Source organism: Cetorhinus maximus, chromosome 9 (assembly GCF_964194155.1).
Source record: "Cetorhinus maximus chromosome 9, sCetMax3.hap1.1, whole genome shotgun sequence".
Taxonomy (NCBI): Eukaryota; Metazoa; Chordata; class Chondrichthyes; order Lamniformes; family Cetorhinidae; genus Cetorhinus; species Cetorhinus maximus.
Window position 1 is genome coordinate 64,693,740 of NC_135887.1, and position 26,480 is coordinate 64,720,219.

At 45.5% G+C, this 26,480-nt stretch overlaps 1 protein-coding gene across 1 annotated transcript; it reads right to left on the reverse strand.

The window, feature by feature from the left end:
• Window positions 1–1,046: 1,046 nt before the first annotated feature.
• LOC144685058 (integumentary mucin B.1-like) lies at window positions 1,047–26,480 on the reverse strand. The gene is made up of 6 exons (XM_078549592.1): window positions 26,408–26,480; window positions 20,735–20,763; window positions 20,512–20,649; window positions 19,899–19,950; window positions 13,627–13,729; window positions 1,047–1,464 (listed from the first exon to the last, which is right to left on the reverse strand). Exons 1-6 carry the CDS (start codon window positions 26,478–26,480, stop codon window positions 1,293–1,295), a joined length of 567 nt encoding a protein of 188 aa, XP_078405718.1. The 3' UTR covers window positions 1,047–1,292.

Consider the following 26,480-nt stretch of genomic DNA (forward strand, 5'->3'; position numbering starts at 1 on the left):
GTTGCAACTTCATGAAAATCCAGGTCATAAACTTTTCACAGAGCCATTGATCTTTGCAAAAATTGCCAAATTCCTCATCCCCAAAATACTAAATTTAAATATATTATTCTTCTCTTCAAACCCTCGAAAAATTTACTGCAGTCTACCTCTGCAGACTCCACTGGCACTATAACCCATCGAGAGCTCCTCTCTTCCTCTGATATTAACCTTCTGTTTACTCTTTCAATCTCACATTAGTCCTACTCTCTTGCATTCCCTCGCCGAATTTCTCTGCCCCTCAACCTTAAAAAACCTTTATAAAATTCATGCCTACAAACAATTGTTTTGTCACCTCTCTTAGACTGGCATTTACTCCAATCTATTATGCTTATCTGTAAAGTGTCTTGAAATATTTCTTACTTTAAAGCTACCAACAAGTTCAAGCAGTTATTGTTCTGGGACCCCACCAGGCCCATTCTGATTTCTGGTAAATAATGTTCCGCCTCTGGTGAAGTTTTGTGGGAAGGCAGGAACAGCCCTGAGGAAATTCCAGTCTCTAGGCTGTTACTCCATTTGCTACATGTTTATTTTATCAGGTTCTTTCTGTAATGCTGTTAGATCTCTCTTAGGCCCAGTCTGTCAACCTACTAGACCCAATTGCCTTTGTGAGTTATGTTCTGGTATCCCTTTAGGTGAGCTCAGTTATCCTGTTAGATTAACATTTTAACAATTAAATGTAAATAAAGTAATTGATATCCAATGGTGTTTCCAAAGTTATCAATGAAATAGAGTATGATCTTCCAGTGAATGAAGAAGGAGGAGAATGTACAGTGCATCGATTGGCAATCTGGTGAACTCGCTCGACATTTTCTCCCTTTTCTTCTCCTAAACCTGCAATTAACTAAATCTACGCAGAGCAGAATCACATTTAGGGATTTGCTTTCTATTGTTCAGTATCATACTTTTATCCACTAGAGATTTCAAATTATATTACAATGGAAAATGAATAGAATGAAACAATTTAATTGAAATCATTTAAATCAATGTTTATTATTCATTACAGACAGTACAAGATTATCTTTAACAAAGAGACATACGTGTGCTCTAAAGGCAATGAGCAAGAAAGACAAAGCATTAGAGACAGAAGTGGTTGATGTTTATTCATTTTAAAATTTCTATTATGAACATAATTATGAATGCTTTCTCTTCATTCTAAATGTGTAATTATACTGACACATTCACATTGATGGCAAGTGATTTTGGGAAAGTGTATCTCACTCATTCCAGTTTGCACCAAGTAGTTTTCTATTCCTCTATTGGTTAGGTTTACAGGCATCGTGATTGCATTCACATTCTTGGAACAGGATGTAGTCCATGAGCATCATCCGGCCACTTTTACAACTGGCATTTACCGTCAGTTTTTTAAATTTCTTTGGCACACAGCAGCCACAATATGTTTCAATCAGACCTGTCACTCCATTATATCTGTCAATTAGAAATAGAAGCATCAGTCATTTCACAATGAAAATGGTGTATTCAAAATGTCTTTTTTGCTGCAAATATTGTTTTTGTCCTAAGATTAACTAAATAATTCTTAAAGAGTAAGAGAAATCATGAGGGTGAATGATTCTGAAAATTTGTACTACTTCAAAATGTTGGGTTCATAAGCAACCCTGCTCTCCAGCTGATCTGCCCCACCCACTATTTTCAGGTTCAGATTATCTACATTGTTCAACACTACAAACCTTCAGGGTCACCTGCCTGCTGTCATCTTGCTGCCAGAAAAGTTACTTATTTTTTAAGATCTGTCTCAGATCCTTAAATATGAGGGTCTGGGGTAAGCATTAAGGGCCACAAGCCTTGGGCGTTGCTCTGTTTAGGGCACCAACTGGAGGCCAGGAAAGGGGCAGGAGGTGAAGGGATACCTGTGCTTTCTATTTCTATGCTCGTGTCTCTTTTAAGCACAAACACCTTGGACCTGAACTTCCGCAGTGTGACAATCAGAGTCAGATTGCCACTCCACTCCTGGTTACTTACCTGGAAAACAGCTCCTTTCTCACCCACCCTTCCGGCTCAGGGCAGGCGAGGACTGTGTAGTGCAGTGCACTCCTGAGGCCTTCAGTCAAGAGCTGGAGAGTTGGAGGTAAAGGAGCCACGCCCCTTTTCTACAGCACTAGCTGCCATAAAGCAAGTCAATTTAAAGGTCCCAGCTACTTTCGGAAGTCAGGGAGAAGGTAGATTTGTAAGTGGGTAGGATGGAGTTGGGAGGTGGGGGTTATCGGTTAGTTGGGGGGTGTCGAGTGGTCATGGGAGGGGTGGGGGGTGTTTGTTGGGGTGGGGTTGGTTGGGTGATCAGTTGGTCATCAGTGGGTGGGTCAGGTGGTCAGGGGGGTCCCGTGGGGGTCGGTGGGGGGTCGGTACTATAGTTACCCAGGAGTTAGAAATGGTTTTAATTCTTCTAACTATTCCTGGGTAACAATTACTCTAAGACAGTCAGAACCATCTGAAGTTTGCGATTTAAATTGTACTTTCAGATGATTAATTGCCATGCAGTCTTTACCTGGGGATGTCTGGGGGGTGAGGGGGTGGTTCCTCAGCGCATCTTTGAGGTACCCCCCCCCCTTCCCCGTTATGATGCCCAGGAGCCCTTGTGTCCCCCTCCCTCCAAAACCATTGAAAGTTGACTGCAATGTGAAAGGTGTAGAGACCCATTTCTAACACTCTCCAGCCATTTTTTTTCTGTGCCCTGAATGTTCCCTGGGCTCAAAGCAGAGGAAATTCGGCATTATATTTAACAAACTAATTGCAACAAATAGGAATGATTAACAAAAAAGATATACAAAATTGTGAAGGCTACCTGCCATTCCCTCCAAGTACTGGAAAATGGGATTAGGCTGAGTGGATTGTTTTTTAGCCAGGGCAAATGGGATGGGCAGATTGGCCTCCTTCTGTGCCATAAATCTTTCTACGTTTTCTGAATTTTCTAAATATCTGAATGGGAGGAGTGTGCAGGTAAATGGGGAGAGGGCAGGGGAGTGGCAGTACAAGAATTGCTCCTTAGGAGAGCCAGCATCAACATGATGGGCTGAATGGCCTTCTTCTGTGCTGTAATGATTCTACTAGAAGTACATACTTCTGATTTGATTTGAAGCTGCTTTTCTACTTTTAAAAAATTTAATGGTTGTCTTCAAGAAGTTACTCAAAATATTTTTGAAAATTTTATATGAAAACAGTTGGAGATGACAAAAATTAACCAGAGGATACATTGACTTAGCTGTTGTTATGCCTGCAGAGGCCTCCTCACAAGGACAGATCAGCAGATGCAGTGTAGCCACTCACACGCATACAAGTGGGCCTGTTCTACATTTATGAGTGCCAGCAAATGACTTTACAAATATCCTGCTGGATCCAATTTACTCTGTATACATAGCCTTTCTTATTGATTTTGTTTTCATTTCACAAGACTACTAGGCAGTTGTTCCCAAAGGAACACTGCTCGGTTCTGAACAAAACAGGTGGTTGCATTGGAACAAGAATGGCTCAAATAACAACATTGTTTCATCTGAGATGTGTGGGTCCTGTCATGATTATAGCTGATTGTGGGGTTGTGGACTCCAGTATTAGAAACTATATGGTACTCTGTACTATATACAGGGTCACCTGACCTGGAGGTTGAAGGTCAGATAGCACATATTGGAGCCTGTCTTGACAGAGTTTAAACATTGCACTATGTGTTCATGTTAGGAAAATGCGTTATTAATAAAGTTCGCTCAGCTATAATGTTGACGGCTTGTGTGCATCATTAAAAAAGAAACAGGAAACAAGACACGTCTAACTGGCCTTGAATTAAAACCAAGCCTTGTAGACAAACCTACTAGAAAACCTAGTATACAAAGCTAGTAGAAAACGTACAAATGGAGATGGATTCAATTGTGATGTGTTGTAAACAGATAGCCATAGTTCTGCTTTCTTCCGTAAATATTACACTTGTTGGCTCAAAGATTGGTAAGGGAGAAATATGCTTTGATTCATGGGGCACTGGCACCAGTACTGGGGAGAGAGGGAGCTGTACCATAGGGACAGCCTTCACCTGAACCATGCTGGGACCAGTCTTGACGAATCGTATAACTAAAGCTGTAGAGGGGGCTTTGAGCTAAATAGCTGGGTGGAGCGTTCATGTGAGGGGAGAATTAGAAAGTTAAAGAGAAAAGGCAGGGCAATAGCTATAACACTGGAATCTACCCGGCAATGTGGAAAATTGTCCAGGTATGTCCTGTACACAAAAAGCAGGACAAATGCAACCCGGCCCATCAGTCTACTCTTGATCATCTGTAAAATGATGGAAGGGGTCATCAACAGTGCTATTAAGCGGCGCTTGCTTAGCAATAACCTGCTCACTGATGCTCAGTTTGGGTTCCGCCAGGGCCATTCAGCTTCTGACCTCATTTCAGCCTTGGTTCAAACATGGACAAAAAAGCTGAACTTCCAAGGTGAGGTGAGATTGACCGCCCTTGATATCAAGGCAGCATTTGACAGAGTGTGGCATCAAGGAGCCCTAGCAAAACTAGAGTCAATGGGAATCAGGGGGAAAGACTCTCCATTGGTTGGAGTCATACCTAGCACAAAGGAAGATGATTATGGTTGTTGGAGGTCAATCATCTCAGTTCCAGGACATCACTGCAGGAGAATTTTCCAAAATTTGCTAGGTTCTGGAAAGGTTCCATCAGAGTGGAAAGTAGCAAATATAACCCCTCCATTCAAGAAATGAGGGAGACAGAAAACAGGGAACTATAGGCCAGTTAGCTTGACATCTGTCATCGAGAAGTTATTAGAATCGATCATTAAGGAGGTTATAGGGCATTGGTGAGATCGCACCTCAAATACTGTGTGCAGTTTTGGTCTCCTTATTTAAGGAAGATGTAAATGCATAGGAGGTGGTTCAAAGGAGGTTTACTAGATTGATATCTGGAACAAGTGGGTTGTTTGGGATACAAACAAACTGGGCTTGTTTCCACTGGAGTTTAGAAGAGTGAGGGGCGATTTGATTGAAGTATACAAGATCCTGAACAGCCTTGACGAGGTGGACGTCAAAAGGATGTTTCCTCTTATGGGTGAGTCCAGGACTAGGGGACACTGTTTTAAAATTAGGGGTCACCCTTATAGGACAGAGATGAGGAGAAATTTTTTCTCTCAGAGGGTTGTGCGACTTTGGAATTCTCTGTCTCAGAAGGTGGTGGAGACGGGGTCATTGAATCTTTTTAAGGCAGAGGTAGATAGAGTCTTGTTAGGCAAGGGAATCAAATGTTATTAGGGGTAGATGGGAATGTGGAAATCGAAACACAAGAAGATCAGCCATGATCTCATTAAATGGCAGAGCAGGCTCAAGGGGTGAATGATCTACTGCTGTTCCTATTTCTTATGTTCATACGAGTTCCTTAGGGTAGTGTCCTCAGCCCAACCATCTTCAGCTGCTTCATTAATGACCTTCCTTCCGTCATAAGGTCAGAAGTGGAGATGTTCGCTAATGATTGCACAATATTCAGTACCATTAGCAACTCCTCAGATACTGAAGCAGTCCATGCCCAAATGCAGCAAGACCAGGCTTGGGCTGACAAATGGCAAGTAACATTCACACCACACAAAGTGCCAGGCAACGATCATCTCCAACAAAAGAGAATCTAACTATTTCCCCTTGACATTCAATGGTATTACCATCTCTGAATCTCTCACTGTCAACATCCTGTGGGTTATCATTGACCAGAAATTGAACTGGACTAGCCATATAAATACTGTGGCTACAAGAGCAGGTCAGAGGCTAGGAATCTTGCAGCGAGTAACTCACCTCCTGACTCCCCAAAGTCTGTCCACCATTTACAAGGCACAAGTTGGAAGTGTGATGGAATGCTTTCCACTTGCCCGGCTGAGCGTAGCTCCAACACTCAAGAAGCTTGACACCATCCAGGACAAAGCAGCCCACTTGATTGACACCCCTTCCACAAACATTCACTGTCCCCATCACTGACGAACAGTGGCAGCAGTGTGTACCATCTACAAGATGCACTGCAGAAGCTCACCAAGGCTCTTCAGCTAGCACCTTCCAAACCCATGACCACTACCATTTAGAAGGACAAGGGCAGCAGACATATGGGAACACCACCACCTGGAAGTTCCCCTCCAAGCCACTCACCATTCTGTCTTGGAAGTATATCGATGTTCCTTCACTGCCGCTGGGTCAAAATCCTGGAACTCCCTCCAATACAGCACTATGGGTGTACCTACACCACAGGGACTACAGAGGTTCAAGAAGGCAGCTCGCCACCACATTCTCAGGGACAATTAGGAATGGGCAATAAAGGCTGGCCTAGCCAGCGATGTCCATATCCCGTAAAATGAGTAGAAAATAATAGTGCAGGGTAGTGATACAGGTAATGTTAACTAGAGCATGATAGAAAGGGACAGAGCGTATAAACATAAGAATGCACCAGCAAATAATGTCAGTGTAGGGAAAAATGGTAATAATACAGGCTCATTATTTGAATGCATGCAGCTTTTATAACAAGATAGATTAATTGATAGCCCGAATAGAAGTGAATGAGTATGATATGATAGCCATTACAAAGACCTGGTTGCAAAGTGACCATGCTGGGACCTGAATATTCAAGGGTATTTGACATTTCAGAAGGACAGAAACAAAAGAAAAGGTGGGGTGGCTCTGTTAATAAAAGATTAGATCAGTACAGTAGTGAGAAATGATCTTGGTTTGGAGAATCAAGATGTAGTTTGGGTGGAGATAAGAAATAGGAAAGGAAATCAGTCACTAGTGGGAGTGGTCTATAGGTCCCCTAACAGTAGCTACACTGTAGGACACAGTATAAATCAAGAAATAGTGGGGGCTTATAGAATGGTACTGCAATAACCGTGGGAAATTTCAATCTTAATATAGTTTGGACAAATCAAATTGGCAATTTGGAGAATTGCCTGGAGAATGAATTCATAGAGTGTATTCTGGGTAGTTTCTTAGAACAATACCAGCCAGGGAATAGGCTATTTTAGACCTGATACTGTGTAATGAGACAGAATTAATTAATAAGGTCACAATAAACGATCCTTTAAGTAAAATTGATCATAACATGAATTTCACATTCAGTTTCAGGGTAAGGAATATGGGTCTGAAACTAGTGTCCTAGACTTAAATAAAGCCAATTGCAAGGGTATGAAGGCAGAGTTGTTTAAAGTTGTAGGTTAAAAGGTAAAACAGTAGAGAAGCAGTGGCAGGCAGTTGAGATATTTCATAATGATTTTACTACAGAAAGCTGAGAGGAGTATAAAAAAAGGGCTGAAATCAAAAAGGAAAGTAGGAAAGCAAAGAGAGGACATAAAAGAATATTGACAATCTAAATCAAGTAGAACCCAAAGGTTTTTTTATCAATATATTAAGAGTAAGAAGATAACTAAGGAAAGAGTAGGGCCCATAAAAGGTAACCTACGTGTGGAGGCAGAGGATGTGGGTATGGCTCTTAATGAATATTGTCTGTCTTCATAAAAGAGGGGGACGATGCAGATATTGTAGTTAAGAAGGAGTAGCGTGAAGTATTGGCTGTGATAAACATAGGCAGACAGGAAGTATTAAGGGGATTAGCATCCTTGAAAGTGGATAAATCATCAGGGCTGGATGAAATGTAACCCAGACTGTTAAAAGAAGCCAGGGAGGAAATTGCGGAGGACCTGACCATCATTTTACGATCCTCACTGGATACAGGTGAGGTGCCAGAGGATTGGAAGTCTGCTAATGTTGTACCTTTGTTTAAAAAGGAGCAAGGGACAGACCGAATAATTATAGGCCAATCAGTCTGACCTTGGTAGTGGGAAAATTTTTGGAGTCAATTCTGAAGGACAAGGCAAACTGCCACTTAGATAGGTATGGATTAATCAACAGCAGTAAGCATGGATTTTCTAAGGGAAGGCTGGGTCTGACTGATTTGATTGAATTTTTTGAGGAAGTAACAAGGAGGATTAATCACGATAATGTAAATGATGTGGTCTACATGAAGGATTTTAGCAAGGCTTTTGACAAGGTCCCACATGGCAGACTGGTTAAAAAAATAAAAGCTTATGGGATCCAGGGGAATGTAGCAAGCAGGATACAAAATTGGCTCAGTGGCAGAAAACAAAGGGCAATTGTTGATGGATGTTTTTGTGACTGGAAGGTTGTTTCCAGTGGGATTCCACAGGGCTCAGTGCTAGGTCCCACGTTTTTCGTATATATTAATGATTTGGATGTAAATATAGGGAAATGATCAAGAAGTTTGCAGTCAGCACAAAAATTGGCACACGGCCGATAGCGAGGGGGAGATAGGCTGCAGAATGATATCAATGGACTGGTCAGGTGGGCAGAAAAGTGGCAAATGGAATTCAACCCAGAGAAATGTGAGCTGATGCATTTGGGGAGGTCAAACAAGGCAATGGATTACACAATAAATGGGAGGATACTGAGAAGTGTAGAGGAAGTGAGAGACCTTGGAATGAATGTCTACAGATCCCTGAAGGTAGCAGGATAGGTTGATAAGGTGACATAAGGATTTAAGAAGACATAAGGATTTTTTAAAAATTCATTCACGGGATGTGGGCTTCGCCAACTGGGCCAGCATTTATTGTCCATCCCTAGTTGCCCTTGAGAAGGTGGTGGTGAGCTGCCTACTTGAACCGCTGCAGTCCATGTGGTGTAGGCACACCCACAGTGCTGTTAGCAAGGGGGTTCCAGGATTTTGACCCAGCGACAGTGAAGGAACGGCAATATATTTCCAAGTCAGGATGGCGAATGGCTTGGAGGGGAACTTCCAGGTGGTGGTGTTCCCATCTATCTGCTGCCCTTGTCCTTCTAGATGTAGTGGTCGTGGGTTTGGAAGGTGCTGTCGAAGGAGCCTTGGTGAATTCCTGCAGTGCATCTTGTAGATGGTACACACTGCTGCTACTGTGCGTCGGTGGTGGAGGGAGTGAATGTTTGTGGATTTGGTGCCAATCAAGCGGGCTGCTTTGTCCTGGACAGTGTCAAGCTTCTTGAGTGTTGTGGGAGCTGCACTCATCCAGGCAAGGTGGGGAGTATTCCATCACACTCCTGACTTGTGCCTTGTAGATGGTGGACAGGCTTTGGGCAGTCAGGAGGTGAGTTACTCGTCGCACTATTCCTAGCCTCTGGCCTTCTCTTGTAGCCACAGTATTTATATGGCTAGTCCAGTTCAGTTTCTGGTCAATCGTAACCCCCTAGGATGTTGATCGTGGAGGATTCAGTGATGGTAATGCCATTGAACATCAAGGTACAAAGGTTGGATTCTCTTGGTTGTAATCGTTTCCTTTATTAGCTGAGGTATCGAATATGCTGGAACTATATAAAACATTGGTTAGGCCACAACTTGAGTACTGTGTGCAGTTCTGGTCACCTCATTACAGAAATGATGTAATTACATTAGAGAGAGTACAGAGGAGATTTACAAGGATGTTGCCAGGACTGGAAAATTGCAGCTATGAGGAAAGATTGGATAGGCTGGTGTTGTTCTCCTTGGAACAGAGGAGGCTGAGGGGAGATTTGATTGAGATGTACAAAATTATGAGGGGCCTGATATACTGGATGGGAAGGGCCTGTTTACCTTAGCAGACAGATCAGTAGCTAGGGGACATAGATTTAAAGTGACTGGTAGAACGATTAGAAGGGAGAGGAAACATCTTTTGACTTAGAGAGCCGTGGGGGTTTGGAACCAGCTGCCTTGGAAAGGATTGTAGAGACAGAATCTCTCAACTCATTTAAAAGGTGTCTGGATATGCACCTCAAGTGCTATAACCTGCAGGGCTACGGATGAAATGCTGGAAAGTGGGATTAGGCTGGGTGGATTGTTTCTCAGCCAGTGCAGACACGATGGGTCAAGTGGCCCCTTTCTGTGCCGTAAACTTCCTATGGTTCTATAACTCTCAATAAACATATATTCTATTGAGAAAGAAAGATTTTATGTGGCTAACTGAGGAAGTTATAAATGGTATCAAATTGAAAGAAAAAATGTACATTACTACGAAGATTAGTGGTAGCCCAGAAGATTAGGAAAGTTTTAGAAACCAGCAAAGGATGACAAAAACAATAACAAAGAGGGAGAAATTGGAAGATAAGAGAAAAATAACAAGAAATGTAAAAGAACATGCAATAAAAGTCTCTAAAAAGGGACTAGCTAAAGTGAATATTGGTCCCTTAGAGGGTGAGACTGGGGCATTAATAATGGGAAACAAGGAAATGGCAGAGATGTTGAACAAGTATTTCATATCTGTCTTCACAGTAGAAGACCCAAAAAGCATCCCAAGAATAATGAAAAACCAAGAGGCAAAAAGAAGGGAGAACTTAAAACAATCATGATTGCTTGAGAAAAAGTACTAGGAAAACTAATGAGACTAAAGGCTGACATGTCCACTGGCCAGCATCCCAGGATCTTAAAAGGAGTGGCTGCAGAGATAGTGGATGCATTGCTTGCAATCTTCCAAAATTGCCTAGATTCTGAAAAGGTGTGGACTGGAAAACTGCAAATGCCACACTATTCAAAAAAAAACAGGGAGACACAAAAGAAGAAACTATAGGCTACTTAGACTAACATTTGTCATTGGGAAAAAGTTAGAATCCATTATTAAGGAGGTAATAGCAGGACATTTAGAAAATCATAATACAACCAGGTAGTCAATGGGCTGGTTTACAGCTACCCGCCCCTGCCCTCCCAGCCCACCGTTGAGCATGTTTTCAGCAGCGGGGTGGGGTGGCATGCAAAGTATGCTGAGTTGCCGGCTCACTAACTTCCCACCCACCCCCGACCTGTTCCCCATAACACGGAGGTGGGGGGGTGGTGTGGATGTGTAAGGTGCCCACCCTTAAGCCTATTGAGGACCTTAAGTGAACAATTATTGCTCACTTAAGGCCGTCAATCGCCTCCACTGTCATAAAACGCTGGGCAGTGGCAGATAGGCAAGAGTAGAAAAGCTTTTTTATTACAACTTTGTTGTAAAGGTGGTAACGAAGTGGGGGGGCACATCATTCAGGGCATTCCCTGTGCGCATTGGAGGCCCCACATGATGTTACCCCACTTTGTTCCTCCCCACATGGCCTCCAAAACATGCACCCTTACTCCCACCTCCCTAGCTCCCTGATCCTTTTCCGTCCAATAGCCCCAACGTACATCTCTCTGGAATCCATGTTGTCTTCTTGTTGTTGTTCTTCTTCTTGACTGTTTGCAGTCCCAGCAGTGCCCTGTAGTCAGTCCTAGTGTTTCTGGGACTGCTAGAGCTTCCGGCCATCAGATTGACTGGTAATTCTTGAGGGCGGGACTTCTTCCCACTGAGGATGGAAGTCCCACATTTACCTTGTTAAGGCTGCCTGGAGCACCTTATGGCTGCAGGGTGGCCTTGTTTAAAGTTTAAAATCCAGCCCAACATGGTTTTATGAAAGGTAAATCATGTTTGACAAATTTGTTGGAGTTCTTTGAGGATGTAACAAGCAGGGTGGATAAAGGTGAACCAGTAGATGTAGTGTATTTGGATTTCCAAAAGGTTACTACACAAGTTAAGAGCTCATGTTGTTGGGGGTGATCAGTAAGCATGGATAGGAGATTGGCTAACAAACAGGAAGCAGAAAGTTGGGATAAATGGATCATTTTCAGGTTGGCAAACTAACTTGTGAAATGTCACAGGAATCAGTTCTGGGTCTTCAAATATTTGCAATCTGTATTAATGACTTAGATGAAGGGACCTAATGTATTGTAGCCAAACTTACTGATGATACAAAGATAGCTTGGAAGGCAAGATATGAGGAGGATACAGAGTCTAAAAAGGGACATAGATGGGTTAATTGAGTGGGCAAGAATTTGGCAGATGGAATATAATGTCAGAAAATGTGAGGTTATCCACTTTGGTAGGAAGAATAGAAAAGCAGAATATTATTTAAATAGAGAGAGGCTGCAGAATGCTGCAGTACAGAGGGATCTGAATGTCTTTGTACATAATCACAATGAGTTAGCATGCAGCTATAGCCATAAGACCATAAGACCATAAGACATAGGAGCAGAAATTAGGTCATTCGGCCCATCGAGTATGCTCCGCCATTCAATCATGGCTGATAAGTTTCTCAACCCCATTCTCCCGCCTTCTCCCCGTAACCTTTGATCCCCTTACCAATCAAGAACCTATCTATCTTGGTCTTAAATACACTCAATGACCTGGCCTCCACAGCCTTCTGTGGCAATGAATTCCATAGATTCACCACTCTCTGGCTAAAGAAGTTTCTCCTCATCTCTGTTCTAAAAGATCTTCCCTTTACTCTGAGGCTGTGCCCTCGGGCCCTAGTCTCTCCTACTAATGGAAACATCTTCCCCACATCCACTCTATCCAGGCCTTTCAGTATTCTGTAAGTTTCAATCAGATCCCCCCTCATCCTTCTAAACTCCATCGAATATAGACCCAGAGTCCTCAAACGTTCCTCATATGTTAAGCCTTTTATTCCTGGGATCATTCTCGTGAACGAGTGGTTAGGAAGACAAATAGATTGTTGGTCTTCATTGCAAAGGGGATGGAGTATAAAAGTAGGGAAGCTTTGCTACAACTGTACAGGGCATTGGTGACCTAGAGAACTGTTTTGGTCTCCTTACTTATGGTATAGCACGGTATACGTGCACCGCCTGAAGGCATGTCTTTGGCTTATTGCCTGCTAATGCTTCACCCTGAGCCATTTTCATCAATTGGGATTTGCCATTGCCTTCCACTCTAAGGGGCAGGGTGAGAAGGCAGGTCCTCAAACTACTTCAGCTGGAACAGGAATTCAACCTGTGCTGTTGGCATTATGCTAGTGCTAGTTCACATGCTAGTCATCTGAGCTAACTGGCCCCCTCAATGAAGAATTAACTGGTTCCAATATAAGTATAGAGAAGGTTCATTAGCCTGATTCCTGGGATGAAGGGGTTGTGTTATGAACCAAAGCTGATGGGAATGATGGAGTGTCCTTTGTGTCGTAAATTAATCCTGTGTGCTTTACAACCAATTACTTACTCTTTGAAGGACAAAAAAAGTGGTTGTTGTAAAAACCACAGCCAATTTCTATACAGCAAGGTCCCAAAAGCATAATGAGGAAGAAGCTTATGAGGAACAGGCCCTCGAGCACGATCCTGTCCCATGTTTCTCTGCCCCAGCCTTTTCAATGCCACTCATGTAGGAAATGTTTCTACACTACCCGGAACCAGGAGAGATATATTCAGTTAGAGGGGAAATGAAATAGTTTGTAGTGACTGTGGCATTGTGTAATTAACAGCATGAGGAAACTGCTGAATGGGAAATGTATATGTCACCTTCCCAGAGAATACTGAGAGGACTGCATATGGCTTCAGAGTCATTAGACCAAGGACTTAAAAATATTTGACTGATCTCTCTGCTGCCATAATTTTGGTGGTAAAATAGTTTGCATATGTAAACAAGATTTCTGCCAATCCTCTGCTGAAGTTACAGCATTGGAGCAGGAGAAGCTCTGAGAATATTAGCTCTCAATGTTATATATTTCAGCATTGTTTTATTATGTTAAAGATCTATTAAAAGTGTTACTTTAATGAGAGTTGATATCAAGCAGAGATTTCTTACCTGGTTTCAGAATCACAATGCCCTTTGCATTGATTGAGAATGACTTCTGCTTTGCAGTCATACTTCCTCAATGTGACTGTGCTTGCAGTAACAGTACACTCAGCTGTGAGTAGAATTAGGTTGAGAAAAATTGTAACATAAATTCTTTAAGGAATATTTTAATGACATTCAGATACTGATTAAAACATCAAAAAATAAACATGCATAATAAATATATTTCATTAATTTATTCATTAGCACTTAACGTTGAGTAATTTGAGATTCTGGGCAGAAGTTCCAACTGTGGTGGAGGTGTAAACCAGGTGGTTGCAAATTTTCCCCTGATGGCTCTGATGAAACAGTCCCACAGACAGGAAAGTGGGCCCTGTTGCTTAAATGCTTTTGTTCATCAAATGCTACACAATGCACAGGCAGAACGGTATCACATAAAGAGCTTGGGATGACAAATTAGTTGCTGGAAGCATCATCAAAGAAAGCGGTTTGAATGAACTGTAGCATTATTCTGGGAAGTGGACTCTGAGCTTGACTGAAACATATAAGATTCTTAGGGAGCTTGACAGGGTAGAGGCTGAGAGGTTGCTTCCCCTTGTGAGAGAGTCTAGGACCAGAGGGCATAATCTCAGAGAAAGGGGGTGCCTACTTAAAACAGAGATGAGGAGGGATTTCTTCTCTCAGAGGGTTGTCATTCTGTGGAATTCTTTACTGCAGAGGACTGTAGAGGCTGGGTTGTTAAGTCTATTCAAGGCTGAGGTAAACAGATTTTCAATCAGTAAGGGAATCAAGGGTTATGGGGAAAAGGCAGGAAAGTGGAGTTGAGGATTATCAGATAAGCCATGATCTCATTGAATGGTGGAACAGACTCAATGGTCCAAATGGCCTACTTCTGCTCCTATTTCTTATGGTCTTCTGAGTGATAAACTTAAATTGGCTAACAACGTAATTCTTAGCACAATCAAGATTGTTTAGCAAATGCTGTCCAATTGTAGAATCACATTTAATGTTGGACACTATGTGCAGAATTTTCTGAGCCCGCTGGTGGCGGGCATGATAGGTGGCGTGCATGGAAAATATGTTTCATGATGGTGTGAAGGCAGGTCACGATCGTCCACTCAGCCCGTCGCCAACGGGTCGCATTTCCCGCCATCGGTCAGTGGGGAGCTAATTGTAATACATCAGCATATAATTAAAAGGCGATCCCGCCAGGCTCTTGGAACCCCCCGTATTGTCCAGCCACATCGGTGGAAAAGCACGCCGACGTGTTTCACAACAGCACGTAGGCAACGTGCATGCGGCAGCCTTCACTTTGGGTGAACTGAGGTGAGTGAACTGCAGAGTTCTCCACAGCTTGCCTGTTGTTTAAAGGCCTCAGGGGCACGAGGGGGTGCGGGGGCAACTGATGCCTGGCCCTGGAGGTGACTACTCGGGGTGGGGTGGTGGTGTCCGGGGGCAAGTGCTGGTCAGCCTCGGAGACAACCGTTGTGGGTGGGGGGGGGCGGGTGTTGTCAAGTGCTGCCCTGGCGCTGCATCCTGCGCACAGACAATCGAGGTGGGGGCAGGGGTAAGTGAAGGAAGTAGCCACGCATTAGCGACACCTGTATAAACTGACCATGCCTCTGCAACTGAGACAGATCAGGCACAGCCGCCGTGATGTGGTTGGGGTTGGGCTCCTAGCCTGCCTGTCCATGCAAGCAACGCAGAGGCAGCGAAGGGCCACCAAGCACTCCATACTTTACCACCGTGCCTCCCCCCCACCACCGCCACCACCACCACCACCCCCTCCCCCCCCCCCCCCCCCCCCACTTCAGGAACATGGAAACATGGATCCTGGTGACCTAGCTGTATGTCTGATGGCCCACAGAGACCTTAGAAGACGGAGGAGAGAGCGACTGAGGCTCCTGGCTGTGCAAAGGCAGGAGCAACAACCTTATGAAGAACAGGCAGCTAGGGCTCCCGCACACACTGCCCAGGAGCGAGAGTGAGCCTTGGCTGGTCAGCGCCTAGCGACACCCAGGGACTATAGGCACAGCCTGCCATTCCTGCAGATGAATGAGAACCCGTGTCATCAACAACTGTGCATGTCTAGGGACCTGGTGGCTCACATCTGCCACTTACTACAGGACTTGCCGCCAAGGGGACATGGAGGGCATCCACTGCCAGTGGCTGTGAAAGTGACTGTGGTGCTCAATTTCTATGCCAGTGGCTCCTTTCAGGGCTCCACAGGTGACCTCTGTGGGATTTCACAATCTGCCACCCACAAATGCATCCATGAGGTTACAGATGCCATCTTCTCCATGGCACACAACTTTGTACATTTCGCCCAGGACCAGGACAGCCAGGATGCAAGGGCCATTGGATTCTCCCGGATCTCGGGATTCCCACAGGTTCAGGGTGCGATTGACTGCACTCATGTGGTGCTCAGGTCTCCGTTGCTACACTCGGTGGACTTTATCAACTGCAAGGGCTTCCACTCACTGAACGTGCAGCTGGTGTGCAACCACCAGAAACACATCCTGCAGGTATGGGCACGGTTTCCAGGGACTGTGCACGACGCCTACATCTTGAGTCGCTCGCAGGTCCCTGCAGTCTCCCAGGATCCATGGAGGTTGCAGGGTTGGCTCCTCGGGGACAAGGGCTACCCACAGAGGACGTGGCTGATGACACCTGTGTGGCGGCCTCAGACTGCAGCAGAGTGACGGTATAATTAGGCTCACGCTGCAGCTCACAACTTGGTGGAGCAGACCATCAGGATGCTGAAGATGTGGTTCCGGTGCCTGGACCGGTCTGGTGAAACCCTGCAATACAGTCCACAGAGGGTGTCACACATCGTCGTCGTCTGCTGCGCCTTTTACAACCTGGCACTGCAACGGGGAGAGGAGCTGGCTGAGGAGGAGATGGGGAGCTGGAGATCTCCTCCGATGAGGGGGACACCAACGGGGATGAGGGTGAGGGGATCCTCGATGGTGACGATGACGAGGATGAGGCTCTCGCACTGGCTAGACGAGGTAGGTGCATTCAGGAGGCCCTCATAGCTGCCAGATTTGTGGAGGATGATGATGACATGCAGTGAGGTGTCCCCATAGATCCTCACATTGCAGCTGTGAATGTTTGACTCCAGTCTGGCTATGGCAGCACCATATGGCACCTCTGTGAGAATGCTCCTGTCATGGAGGTGCAGTGGAGGCCCTAATAGTCGTTCAATTGCAGGAGGATGATAACGATATGCAGTGAGGACACTCCATAGATCTTCACATAGCCTCTAAGAATGTCTGACTCCTGTCTGGCCCAGGGCAGCTCACTTGCGTTCTGTGATAAGGACCATCTCAGAGATGCAGTCATGAAACTTTAGACACATCTGATGCTGTGTCCGCCTTCAGCACCTCAGCCCTTCAGGAGCTGGTGCACAGCATCACTGGTCGCAGATGCTGGTGGGATGGGGGCCAAACCAACCTTAAATGTGCTGAGAGCACACAGAGAGAATGAGAGAACTCTGCGGCGCCTGCCCACTACATTCTGACAGCAATGACCAGCACCGCCGAGGTGTAGGCATCAGTAATGTTTCCGGGGAGTGTGAGGCTGGACCATCACTGTGGTCTGAAGGCTGCACAAAGCACAGGGAAGAGGCCCTAGACTGAAACACCTGCCTTTATCTTGTGCAGGAAGGTTTCACATCTGAGTGACAAGAACATTGATCACCAGAACAAGGAGCCATAGGCAGGGAGACATTCTTAGGAGTTTATTGACAATAGTGTACAGTATGTACAAGTGATGAACACCCGTGCCCAGGCTGTGCAACTACTTTTACCTAACTTTCCTAACCCAGCCGCTACGTCTAGGTGCTCCCTGGATATCCACAGTGGAGGTGGAGACAGCCTGATGGTAATGCCCTGCCTGTGATGACTTTGGCAGGCATACTCTGGAGGGCCGAGACTTGATGGGCCATGGACTACTTTCGGGGTCCTGCTGTGTGGCAGTGGCACCCTCCTCAGCCTGTGGAGCTGGAGCTGCTGAGGTCACAGTAAGAGGGGCTAGAGTCACCTGGGTGGATGGCCCCGGAGTGTGCACCTGCTGATCCTCCTCCCTATGGGTGCTCAAGGGCCCTTGGCTAACTCCGTGAGTGGAAAGAGTAGCTGGAGTGAGATTGAGCTGCCCAGCATCCCTCTCGCATACACACTGTTGGAGGCCAACTATGGCACCAGCGATGTAGTTGAGCCTGTGCAGCAGTGCAGGAGTGAAGTCCTGGACCAAGGTCTCCATGGCAGCCGCCATCCTGCCAGTGTTGACCTTGGTGTGTTGCAATACCAGTGCTATCACCTCAGCCTGAAGGCAGACGGACTCCTCCATTGTGCCTTGCAATCTGAGGAGTGCAGCGGACATCCCTTCCTGGTGTTCCCGAGCTTGCTTTGCAGCTCCAGCAACTGTGACATGACCGAGTCCAGAGGCTCATCATCTGACTCGGACTCAGCAATGTTCTGGCCTCCAGCAGTTCTCTCAGTGCCAGGGCCTCCGCCTGCTGTGGATCAGTGTGACGTGCTCACGGGATTGTGATCCTGAGGCTACTCTAAAGCTGGGTCCCACTGAGGTCTCTCTGCGCTGGTGGAGAGTCTGGGTGAGCGCTGAGATGGGATTTCAGGGAAGGTGCCTTCAGATTCCTCTTCAGATGTTTCTTTGGGCTTGATTGGAGTCCCTGGGTCATGGACTCTGTTGGCTGTTTGGCAGATGTGCCTGCGAAAGCAAGGGGAGATAATTAGTGCATGGCAGTGGCCTGTGAAACAGGACACATCACTCACAGTATGGTTGTATGATGGATGCTGCATTGCTGGACCCTCACTTGGTAGAGCAGCACCGACCTCACTGTCAGCACAGGACCGGTCCCGGTCATCACCGGCCAGCTGGATAGCTCTGTTTTCAAATTCTATCAGAACTTTGATCTCCAGCATCCCTCCACCCATCTGCAACCGTTCCCTCCTGTTGTGAGCCAGTTTGTCCTGCATGGATAGAGATGGGGAGAATGTATCAGGACGCCTGCCGGGCATATTCAGATTCAGTATTCAGATTTAGTGTTTAGATTTCCAGCATCCGCAGTATTTCACCTTTATCCAGATGATAAGTGTGCCTGACCTGTGTGGGTGGTGAGTGGTCCCATGGATGGGATGAGGACAATGACAGTGTGTGTGAAAGAGTGATTGGTGCTGTCCCTTGAACTGGCAGCGAGTGAGGACCCTGTGGATGTGTGATGGGTTTGTGAGTGTGTGAGTTGAGAGTGATGAAAAGAGTGACTTACCCTGGCAGAATGGAGGAGATCATTCATCCTTTTGCGGCACTGGTTGACTGTCCTCCTCTGCAGGCCATGTCCCCTGGGCAGCAGTGGTGAGCTGGTGGCGATGAGCGCTTTGCTGGCAGCCAGCGTGATGCAACAGTGGGGTGATAGCAAGCGGGCGAATGAGAGCCCGCTTGCCATGGAAACGGCGTGTTTCGCGGGAGTGAATAAATAATGAGGTGGGTTCAGGATGATACGGCGTGAAAACCTGCCATTTTCATTCATGGGTAGGACTTTATGTTACCCGCTTCTACCGCATTTGGTGCAATTCCGGGAAAAGTCTGCCCTATGTTTTGAATTTTGCAAGCATGGGCTGGTTGGGTATGGTCAGTACTTTGCCTGTTGGGAACAGCTGAAGGGACATGCTGTTTGATACGATCCGTGAGTTGTTGGGACATATGGCCTACATACCTGGAATCACACTGGCATTGAAATTCATATACAACATTACTTATTTATGTGATAGGCAGAATGTGTTTTTGGCTTGACAGCAGCAATCAGGCTCGCATATGGATCACGTACATATATTCACATACAGGGCCCTGTCTTTTGCAGACTGAAAGAGTATGTCCAAGCATTGTGCCTTTTTCAACTAAACAAAAGTTTCTGGGACAGCCATTCCCTGGTTCATTCCCCATGGCATTGCACTAGCCAATCAGAGTTGACCTGCCTGGTTTGAATTCAAACAAAAGCTTGACAGTTAACTGTTCCCTGGTGCATTCTTCATGGCAACACCTCTACCAATCGGAGTCCACTTTCCAACCAATCAGCACTCTGTTCTCATACAGTATAAATTGTTGTTCCCATTACAAGTAGTCTTCTTGCATATCTGTCCTGATGAGTGCAAGATGAATAGCTTCAACAACATGTCTCTTTTTTCAGCAATACTCAAGTTTTGTACTATTAGACAACTATCACAAATAACAGATGAAAATTCTGTTTAAAAAAATCTTACAGTTGCAGTGATATATTCTACAGCATCCATTTGCATCATATCCTAGTGGTATCTGCAAACAAGCAAAAGAATATTAGCTTGTGTTATCTCCATAAAATACTGCGCTAGAGAGGTTCGCTAGTTTTAAGCAGCCTACTGTTATCTCTCCTATTTTAATGTGAGGAAAGGCTAACATTTAAATAGCATGGCTTAAATGTTTGGAGATAATTCTACCTTATGAGGTAAAATCAGGAAAATGGGAAGATTATGGAAAACTAGCATGATACATACATGATGGACTGAACGGCTTCATTCTTGACTATAAGTTCTACTATGTTTCAGACATTATATTTTTTGGCTCTTTCTTCATGTTCTCAAAATAGACTCTGTAACTGCATGTAGACTTAACACAGTTATTTCTCTGATCACCCACCATGCTCAGATTACCACCAGAAGTGTGATTCTATCACCACCTAAAGGCCTCACAGGAAATCGTTATGTGTAAGCATAATGTACAGGTGTGGGCACATTCAGCATGAGATTGTTTTTAGGAGGATTTTTAGATAGGACTTTTCAGAGAAAGACATGACAGATGTACTGATTTTAAAAGTGCAAAAGATAGTACAGCACTTACACAATTTTGATCTGGTTCAGGTTTAGTGCAACTTTCAGTAAGAGTTGTTTTAGTCAGCAGATACTTATGATCTTTGTAGACACAGGTCCCAGTGATCTTTGTACAGTTGGAAACTTCCAGCTCAACACTTTCACCAAGCTGTGGAAATAGAAGAGCTAGATTACACAATGAAATAGATGTTTTCATGAAGCAGTAAATTCAGCCGTTGGCATGCTGTAATTACCTTAAGATACTTTCCATTTACGAAGCACTCTGAAAAATAATAACAAGCAAAATATTTTCAGCTTCAATAAGGTATTAGCCCAGAGGCTATTACTAGCAGTCAGCCCCACTGGCATGCGGCATCTATTATCTTTGCTACTCCAACCGTGGCTTGCCCAGTCTGGGATCACATTGGGATTCAAAGCTGATCCTTCCATTTTCATTTTTAAGCAAAAGAAATCAAACCCTTTTCCTAGCTTCCTAGCAGCAAGTGAAATATCTATTGAAATATAACTATTTAAAAGAACATTGTCCCACAGTTTTCTTTTTTGCTCTCTCGCTAGTGGTAAAGAACTGCCTGACTTTCACGTTGCAACCACTCCCTGAGGGATGATTGAAACCAGCAGCTCACTGTGTGGAAAATTATAAATTCACATTTGTGTCCCACCACCCTTTCATGTAGCAGCTGAGCATGTAGCTTGAACAAAATATTGACTAGAATTGTGACCATCAATGGAAAGTTGAGCTGATGGACATTAGTATAAAGAAGAATCAAGATTGTAGAGAAAGTATAAAGTAATGGGCTTTTAGCTGAAGACAGTTGTAATTTAAAATGAATACAAAGTGTAAGAACCTCACTACAATCAAAGTTTATTTGTGCAGTCATTTTATATATAATGGAATATTAGAGGTGCTAAAGGATAGTTTAATTCCCATTAGAAGTCTGATAATGTTTTATCATCCAACCAGTAACAGCATAAAACAAGGCACTGTGAAAATATCTAAGATTTGCAACAAAACTGACTTGAAGAACTTCTGAAGAACTTTATTGCTCAGATAAACAGAATGTGGATAACTTATTGGGGAAATTTATCCTGCTGCTGCTCTTGACTGAAATGGATCACCTGGACACAATGCATAGAAGAAGTAGGGTGGAGAGAAGCTTACACCCAAAAGGAAGTATGCCCAGTTTTCCATCCATTTAAACTAAAGTTATATAAAAGGCACTGGCACAATTAATGATACATTCTGATGATATCATGAATCTTAGTGATCCTATAATGATACATTCCATACATGAATGTCAGTGTGACTGTTAATGACGTCATTACTTACACTTCTTTATATGCAACTCAGTTACAATATTATTGACACATTCTATATACATATATATATATATGTCTCAGTGACTAAATTGATATCACATTCTACATTTGAATCTCACTAACTCTGTTAAGGGCACAATGTGTAAAGGAATTTCAGTGACACTATTAATGATACATTCTTTATATGATGTTTAATGGCTAGATTAATTTCTGTGCTCATCCATGAGATAAAAACGCATAATAGTACAGTGACATACTACATAACACTGCAACTTACCTCCATGGATAGCAACAGGAGGTAATTATTGGAAAAGGAGGATCAAAAGTTTTGAATTGGTTTGAAGAACTAGTGCAAAAGAGGAAAAATGTAGGAGTTGGAATGCGAGGTTTGATCGAGAGAGCAAATAAGTTCTCAAAGATCACACATTAGAGCAAATATAATGATTTTTTTTCTTTTTCCACAGCTTGGTGAAAGTATTGAACTGGGGGTTTACAACTGTACAAAAATCACTGGGACCTGTGTTTACAGAGACACAAATTCAGCTCCTGGCCTCATTACAGCCTTGGTGCAAGCCATGGACAGAAGAGCTGAATCAAGAGGTGAGGTGAGAGTGACTGCCCTTGGCATCAAGACAGCATTTGACCGAGTATGGCATCAAGGAGAGCTAGCAAAACTGGAGTCAATGGGAACTGGGGGAAGCCACTCCATTGTTGGAATCATGTCTAGAATAAAAGAAAATGGTTGTAGTTGTCGGAGGTCAATCATCTCAATCTCATTGACATCGCTGGAGGAGTTCCTTTGGGTAGCGTCCTATACCTAACCATCTTCAGCTGCTTCATCAATGACCTTCCCTCCATCATAAGGTCAGAAGTGGGGATGTTCGCTGATGATTGCACAATGTTCAGCATCATTTGTGATCCCTCAGATACTGAAGCAGTCCGTGTCCATATGCAGCAAGGCCTGGGGTTGAATTTTCCATGCCCGTTGTGGGCAGTGTGTTTGGTGGCGTGAGCAGACAATATGACAAGAAGGCCAAAAATCAGTTTCATAACGTCATGAAAGTAGTTTGCAATCGTCTGCTTTGTCCGTCAATAGCAGGCCGTGTTTCCCGCCATCGAACATTGGGAACTTCATTGTAATACATTTGCATATCATTATAAGACCAGTTCACCGGAATCACCCCCCCCCACTGGATCATCCAAGCACGTCAGTATGATTGCATGCCAATGTGTTTCGCAGCAGCATTTACAAGGCCTGCACCTGGTGAGCTGCACTTCAAGGGGAACTCGGAGGTGAGTGCACAGTGACTTTGTGAAGCTCTCGTGAGGGCCGCCTGTTGGACTTCGAGGAAGATGCACCGTGCGTGCATACAAGGGCGCAGGCAACTTGCTTTTTCCCTGCTGGCTGACAGTGCGGTGCTGGGGTAAGGGTTGCCCTGCGGTTGAGGTGACTGGGGAGAGTGGGGGGACAAGGGCTGCACTGTAGTTGATGGTAGTGCACAAGCATGAGTGGGGCTGGGGGGAGCATTTGGGAAACCTTGTATAAAATGACCATTCCTCCACAGCTGACACAATACAGGTGAAGCCACATTGACATGCTTGGACTAGGGCCTCTAGCTTATCGGCCCATTCAAGCAATGCAGAGGCATGAAAGTGCCACCCAGTGCTCCAAAGCCTTGTGCCCCTTGGGCACAGACTGCAAACTAATGAGTGTTTTAGTGGACTGCAGAGCAGTTGGACGACATTGTACAATCTCCTTGCTAAAGCTGGCCTGGAGCAGTCACTGCTGGATACACTCACAGCCCCTTGCAATGTCAGCATCCCGGTTTGGACCATTCTCCCTCATGGTTCAAGCTAACACCGCAAGCTTACAGTGTGAGTTAGGAGAATGTCTGTGCCTGAGCTGAGAGCACAGCGTGTAGTGTGATGGGCAAAGCTGCCGCCAATCGGTCAGGTGGAGTTGGGCGGAGTTGGGTGGGGTGTCAGGCAGCCATTCAGTGCACTAAACTCTGGCCATCTAAGTGGTGGCCAGCACTCTCCAGGATGCGTTAAGGGGCCTTCAGACTTAACCAAGAGAGGTTCTTAGTACACCCAAGCTAACCGATGTGTCTCTCTCTTTCATCCTGCAGGAGGAGTACATCAGGAGCATGGAACCTGGTGATGTAGCTTTATGACTCTTGGCTTGCAGAGAGCAGAGGTGAACGAAAAGAGAACGATGGAGGTGCCTGGCTGGGCAGAGGGAGGAGCAGCACCCTCAAGAAGAAGGGGCAGCTGGGGCTCCCACACGCCACTAAAGAGCCTCAGCGAGCTGTGTCACTGAAAACTATGCATGTCTAGGGAACTGGCTGGTCATATCTGCCACCTGCTGCAAGATTTGGCACCAGGGAATATAAAGGGCATCAACTGCCTGTGGCCATGAAAGTGACCATGGCGCTCAATTTTTACACCAGTGGCTCCTTTCAGGGCTCCACAGGTGACCTCTGTGGGATATTGCAAGCCTCCACCCACAAATGCATCCATGAGGTCATGTACGCCATCTTCGTGAAGGCACACAGCTTTGTGCATTTTGCCAAGGAGCAGGAAAGCCAGGGATTTGCTCAGATCTCAGGTTTCCCACAGGTGCAGGGTGCCATCAATTGCACTCACATGGCACTCAGATCTCCGTGGCAACAAGCGGTCAACTATATTCAGCTGGTGTGCGACCATCACAAACACATCCTGCAAGTCTGTGCATGGTTCCCAGGGAATGTTCATGACTCCTACATTCTCAGTTGGTCTAAGATCCCTGACGTCTTCCAGGGTCCACAGAGGCTGCAGGGATGGCTCCTCAGGGACAAGGGTTACCCACAGAGGACGTGGCTGATGACACCCATGTGGCGGCCTCAGACTGCAGCAGAGTGAAGGTATAATGAGGCTCTTGCTGCAACTCGCAACTTGGAGGAGCAAACTATTGGGATGCTGAAAATGAGGTTCCAGTGCCTGGACTGGTCTGGTGGAGCCCTGCAATATAGTGCACAGAGGGTGTCACGCACAGTTGTCACCTACAACCTGGCACTGCAATGGGGAGAGGAGCTGGCTGAGGAGGAGATGGAGGAATTGGACGTCTCCTCTGATGATTGATGGGGATGAGGGTGAGGAGGTCCTCAAAGGCAAGGATGACGGCGTTGAGGCCATCGCACTGGCCAGACGAGGCTGGCGTGCTTGGGAGGCTCTGCTAGATGTGTGGAGGATGATGACAACATGCAGTGAGGAGACACCATAGATCCTCACATTGCATCTGTGAACGTTTGACTCTAGTTTGGCTGATGGCAACACACATATACTCTGTGATAAGGCTCCTGTCATGGGGACACAGTGGAGGCCCTAATAGTCGCTCGATTCCAGGATGATAATGATGACATGCAGTGAGGACACTCCATAGATCTTCACATAGCCCCTGTGAATGTCTGACTCCTGTCTGGCTGAGGGGGACTCGCTTGCGCTCTGTGATCCGGGTCATATCATGGAGACGCAGCCATGAAACTTTAAATACACCCGAGCCTTTGTCAGCCTTCAGCACCTGACCTGTTCAGGAGCACAGTGTCACCAGTCACCTCGTCTGGGATGATAACAATGATGTCAATTGGGTTGTTTTTAAATACGACCAGCCACCTTATTGTTTCTGATTCACAAGGCACAGAATACAAGGACTTTAAACATCAATGCTCAAATGACCCGAATGCTGACAAGATGGGGACCAGTCCCACCTCAAAGGTGCTGAGAGCACACAGAAAGAATGATGGAACTCTAAACACCTGCTCATGACATTCTGGCAGCAATGACAAGCACCATCGAGATGCAGGCATCAGCAATGTGGCCAATGAGTATGAAGCCGTGCCATCACTTTGGTCTGAAGGCTGCACAAAGCACAAGGAAGAGGCCCTGGAGGGACAGACCTTCCTTTATCTTGTACAGGAACCAAGGTTTCACATCTGAGTGACACGAATACTGCTCATCAGAACAAGGAGTCTTAGGCTGAAAAACATTCTTGGGAATTTATTTACAATAGTGAATATTATGTACACCCATGCCCAGGCTGTGCAACTACATTTTCTTAACCTTCCTAACCCTGCCCCTACATCTTGGTGCTCCTCGGACATCCACAACAGAGGTGGAGGAAGCTTGCTGACTGCTACGCCCTGTCTGTGATGATCTTGGCAAGCGTCCTCTGAAGGGACAAGACCTGGTGGGCCCCAGCCTGTTTTCAGGATCCTGCTGTGTGGCAGTTGCACCCTCCTCAGCCTGTGGAGCTGGAGCTGCTGGGATCACAGGAAGAGGGGATTCGGATGGGCCAGACACTCCCAAAGTCACCTGAGTGGATGGCCCTGAGGTGTGCACCTGCTGACCCTACTCACTATGGGTGCCTGAGGGCTCCTGGCTGACTCCTTGAGGAGACTCCAGGGTAGCTGGAGTGAGATCGAGCTGCTCCGCACCCCTCTTGCGTACACACTGTTGGAGGCCAGCTATGGCATCAGCAATGGAGTTGAGCCCAAGCAGCAGTGCAGGAGCGATGTCCTGGACCAAGGTCTCCATGGCGGCTACCATCCTACTAGAGTTGACCTCGGTGCGTTGTAATGCCGGCGCTTTCACCTCTGACTGAAGGTGGACGGAATCCTCCAACAT